The sequence below is a fragment of the Mandrillus leucophaeus genome, unplaced genomic scaffold, assembly GCF_000951045.1.
Source record: "Mandrillus leucophaeus isolate KB7577 unplaced genomic scaffold, Mleu.le_1.0 Scaffold464, whole genome shotgun sequence".
Taxonomy (NCBI): domain Eukaryota; kingdom Metazoa; phylum Chordata; class Mammalia; order Primates; family Cercopithecidae; genus Mandrillus; species Mandrillus leucophaeus.
The window spans coordinates 1,151,217-1,155,756 of record NW_012104965.1 but is presented as its reverse complement, the minus strand read 5'-3'; the positions used below and the strand labels follow the sequence as shown (position 1 = coordinate 1,155,756).

Sequence of the window (4,540 nt, the reverse complement as noted above, 5' to 3'; positions counted from 1 at the left end):
CCTGGGGCAGGGGTCCGCTCTCTGCGCGGAGCTCTGGCCGGCCCGGCACGTTTGGGGCTCGCCTGCCATGCCCTCGTTGCACCGCCCCGAAAACCCTGCCCTTCAGAGAGATGGAGCAAAGTGACTCTTTTGGTGACTTTTGAGCCCTTATGTCTGTCTATCAGGGAGGAGAGCGAGGGAAGCCTCCCTCCTCCGCAGCCTGGACAGGGAGCCGGGGCTTCAGTGTCTCCTGCTCCCTCTGACAGCCTCTGGGGACGTGCGCATCCTCACCCTGGCGGACAGTTATTCCTTTGCTAACACTGGGACCCCGAGGCAGAAGTTGGTTTTTGTTTTTTTTTAAAGGTATGTGAAACCGTTGGAGAGATCTGTATCTTCACTGCCTTGAGAAATCCTTTGCAGGCAGCGGGCTGAAATGGTAGACTCGGACAAGATGAGACAAGCGGCGGCCCGAGGCTACATCAGCGGGGTGGCCTGACAACCAACAGGCAGGGAGTTTTCTCCCAAGATTTTTGTTTGATTTAGGGGCGGACGTTGGTGTGGCTTGTATCGGAATGCCTCATTAACGTTGCCGATGTGCAAATTGAATTCACGGAGCTAAGTCAGGTTTGTTCTGACCTTGTTTTTCCTTTGCCCTTTTTTGTAGATTTCCCTCCTCACTATGTGTTGGACTTGGCCAGGTTAGTTAGAATCCTCACCATTACGTGGTTTATGTTGTTAGAACTTCTGTGTGTGTCTTTATGTGTAGAACAGTGAATCTGTGTTCTCTGTTTACAGATGGTGGCCACAGTGGCAGTTCTCTGGGTGGGAAAGGCGCTCAGAGTAGTCAAGTTTCCTGACCTTGACAGAAATGTACCTCGAAAGGTAAAAGAAGAAAAGCAATACTTTATTTTGTGAAATGAAGTCACTATATATTAATATATTTTATCAGTGCCTTGCGTATTTTAAAAACTGCAGCCTCAAAAATGCCCAGTCTAGACTGGTTATAATGAATGTAAAGAATAAATGTAGTAGGCCTACAATTTCTTTAAACTTAAGAGAAAAAATAACCTAGGAATATTCTTTTGTTTTTAATTAATGCACACTTGTTGAGAGTACAACAGTTTTTTGCAGTTTCTGTATCCATCTAATCTAGCCCAGGTATCCTGCATTCATTATTCTTTGGGTTTATTTTATATTCTTCTGTCTGCCTCTGCTTGACTCCAAATGACGATGAATTGCCTTTACTTTTTCTGCTGACTTTAGAGCCATGGGCTCTAATACATGATCATATTTTACAGCAAATAATGTTTCTGTCTCACATTGATCATATTCATATTTCTGTCTTTTCTCCCTGCCTTCCTCCCTTTCTTTCCGCCATAGTAATGTTGTTTATCCAAGGAGAAGTGTTGTTTGGGTGTTTGGGGGTCAAAATTGTGTATGAGAACTAATCTTATGTTTTAAGTGGAAAAAATTTTGATCAAATAAAATTGTTTCTGTTTGAAAGGACCTTGTTTTAGCTATCTTTATTATTGAGTTTTGTTATCCCTTTTTAAATTTTCTAGACGTTTCCACTACCTCTACTATATTTTGGGAACCAAATCACGGGACTGTTCAGCACAAAGAAACTGAAGTATGGATAACTTTATTTTACTAGTGAGGTTAATATAATGTATTCTTAAAATTGTACTTGAATGTCAAATATTTAACACATTGTTATTGATTCTGGAAAAAAACGAAAGGACCAGAAAGCTTCTATTACTACTAAATAATGAAGGTGGTGCCAAAGGTTTTAGTTGATGCTGTTTTCTTTGGAGAGAAAAGGAGTTTTTTGTTTTTGTTTTTTTACCCCTCATTTTGATGTCAGAAGTCTTAAAATGTTATAAAATGCTATGATAGGAGATTTTTATTATTTTTCTAGAGCCACAATAGTGAAGATAATATACTAGGCTTCCGGGATTTCAGTTCTTTAATATAGCTCTTAAATATTTTAGGCAACTTCCACACAGCAGTATTAGAGGGTAGGCACAAGAAATTTTGCAGTCTTTCTTTTAACGTGAAGTAAAGTAACATCAGATAGAACCCTGATAAAAATATTATTAATATCTTACCCATGGCATATAACTGTAGAGGCAACATACTTACTTTCAGAAAGAAGCAATAGCTCTCCTCTCCGTGGTAACACTATTTTTCCCTCTAACCTCCCAGTTTCTGGTTTCTGCTCTTATTGTAGTGTACATATCGGGTGTGTGTGGTATTAAAACAACACAAATAGAGAAACCATTGAACAGAAACCCAGTGGCTTCACCACTACCACACAAGCTAAAACCCTGGCATTATAAAATAGAATGGACAGATTTCTGAGGATCAGGGACAAGGTGTTTTTCATTTCTTCCTTTAAAACCTAAGAAACCTGACAGAATGACCAGGATGATATCTCTGAAGAGGGTGCCAAGGAAGTCACATTTATCATGGGTGGGACATTCTTTTCCATTTCATTACCCACTGGGAAAGAAATGCAGGCCTTCTGCAAAGTGCTGCTTGTATAGAGTTTGCTTTTTTTCATCCATCTCATTCAACCATTCATTCACACCTATCTTTGATTGCCAGCTAAGTATAATTCACTTTGGAGTGAGATAAGATATATTCAGAAATAACTATATTGCAAGAGGCTATATGTTTGATTAGTACAAGCAAAATGCTCTGGGAATTTAGATGAAGACAAAATTACATCCACAAAAGGACAGTCAAGGCATTTCATGGAGTAAGATTTTCATAGATGGTTTTTGGGAGGTCTAGTGGGTGGGAAGGGAGGTCAGACTAGTGAAAAAATGAGAAGGAAGCCTTTTTCTATTAAAAACTAACGTTTACAGCTTAGAGTATTTGCATAATTAGCAGAATAAAGTTTTGTAGTTAATGTTTCTCACTTCTAGTAGTTTTTTAAAAAGCAACTCTTTTAGGCTTTCAAGTAGGAATTGTTTCTAGGGAAAAGCAAGGGTTTAACCATAAATTAATCAGTATGGAATTTCCGTAATGGAAGAATAGCATTATTTTAACTACCAGTTTGGAAAATCTTAGTTTAAAAAAAAATGTTAAATTCTATTTTACCTAATTATCTTTTTTTTTTCAGCTTGCCAATGTTTACAGTTCTGAGAAGGTTCTCCATCCTGTTTACAATGTTTGCTGAAGGAGTTTTACTCAAGTGAGCTAAGTTTTTAATATATCTGTTCTTTAAATCACCTTGAAAAGGTGCCTAGCATATGTGAGATATTAAATTATTTGTCTTGTTCCTACCTTACCTTTTGAGAAGTTGAAGAAACCCTCTCTCTTGGCTGCTGGAATTGATAGTTTGTGGGAGTGGTAGTTGGGAAGGTCATGAATTGGAGTTGAAAATCTATCTGAACATGAGATTTACTTTCTAGAATTTCTGTGCTACTGCCACTGGGAGAAACTGGATCAGAAGCATAGGTATAGGTTTTAAATAGCGTTCATATCTTAGCTCCTTTTACTACAAATGAATGTGACATTTTTCTATTAAAGAAATTCTGCTTTACAAAAATTCAAACTCACTAATAACAATTGGTGAAAATTTTAAAAATGGGTATAATAACTTATATAACAATGAATTTTTGCTTCATCAAAGGGGTTCTTTTAAATATCCAGTTTCTCAGAAATGTTTAAAATATAATTGTTTATAGCTTTTGAGAAAGCATATCACACTTTTTGCTTCTGTTGTAAAATGAGTGTGTGAATAAAGTCGTGTGTATTTTAAATTTTTTTTATTTTGTAGGAAGACTTTCTCTTGGGGTATTAAAATGACTGTATTTGCAATGATTATTGGAGCCTTTGTTGCTGCCAGGTAAGATGTGGGCCTATGAATAGCACATTACAAAATATCAATAATTATTGATAATAAATGATTACTTATGAATAACAATTTTTTATAGCCTATATAAGAATTGTATCTTTGAAAAGCGTATCAGTCTCTTGAAAAGGTTAAGTCTTTTTGGCTGTATTAGGATAAAGGTTGACAAAAATAAGATTCTTGGGATTGTTAAAAGTTAAATTGATGTAATTTAGAATTTGTTACTGTCGTTTTGCTGAGCACATAGCATGTGCCACACAATATGTTTGACATTTTACACATCTTATTATGTATTCTTCACAACACCTCAGACAGGTATGGGTATAATTTTCCTATTTTATAGTTGAAGAAACTAAAATGTTCAGTAACTTGCTTAAGGTCACAGAGCTAATGGCAGAGCTGAAATTTGAATCTGTGGCTTTCTTCAGAGCCTGTATGTTTTTATAAACCCGGTGGCATTTCTTAATTTTGCATGCTGCTAAAATTTTGCATACTGCTAAAGAAAAGCATGTCTCCTCTTCTGTGAGGTGAGGAAAATGACTATGAAACATTTGCTTGCCTTTTCAAATAATGAATAATAACATTGTTTTAATTGGCCTCACATAAGCTATAACACAAATGCCATAACTTAGATATTCTATTAGGTTGTTAAAGCTTTTTCCATTTTTCTTAAGTTTTAGTTTTTTTTTTTTTTTTTTT

The 4,540-nt window shown here is 36.4% G+C and overlaps 1 protein-coding gene across 2 annotated transcripts in view; it reads left to right on the top strand.

Annotated features, from left to right (window-relative positions):
- Positions 1–4,540, top strand: part of SLC35D1 (solute carrier family 35 (UDP-GlcA/UDP-GalNAc transporter), member D1) — a 60,564-nt gene that overhangs the window by 3,774 nt on the left and 52,250 nt on the right. The window contains exons 2-6 of one of the 2 annotated variants that reach the window (XM_011994977.1): positions 641–677; positions 775–861; positions 1,542–1,609; positions 3,107–3,178; positions 3,767–3,835. In XM_011994977.1, coding sequence (XP_011850367.1) covers positions 775–861; positions 1,542–1,609; positions 3,107–3,178; positions 3,767–3,835 — 296 coding nt within the window. In that variant the 5' untranslated portion in view covers positions 641–677. Of the gene's footprint in view, positions 1–585; positions 678–774; positions 862–1,541; positions 1,610–3,106; positions 3,179–3,766; positions 3,836–4,540 lie in introns of those variants that run through there. The other variant, XM_011994976.1, reaches the window with a different exon arrangement.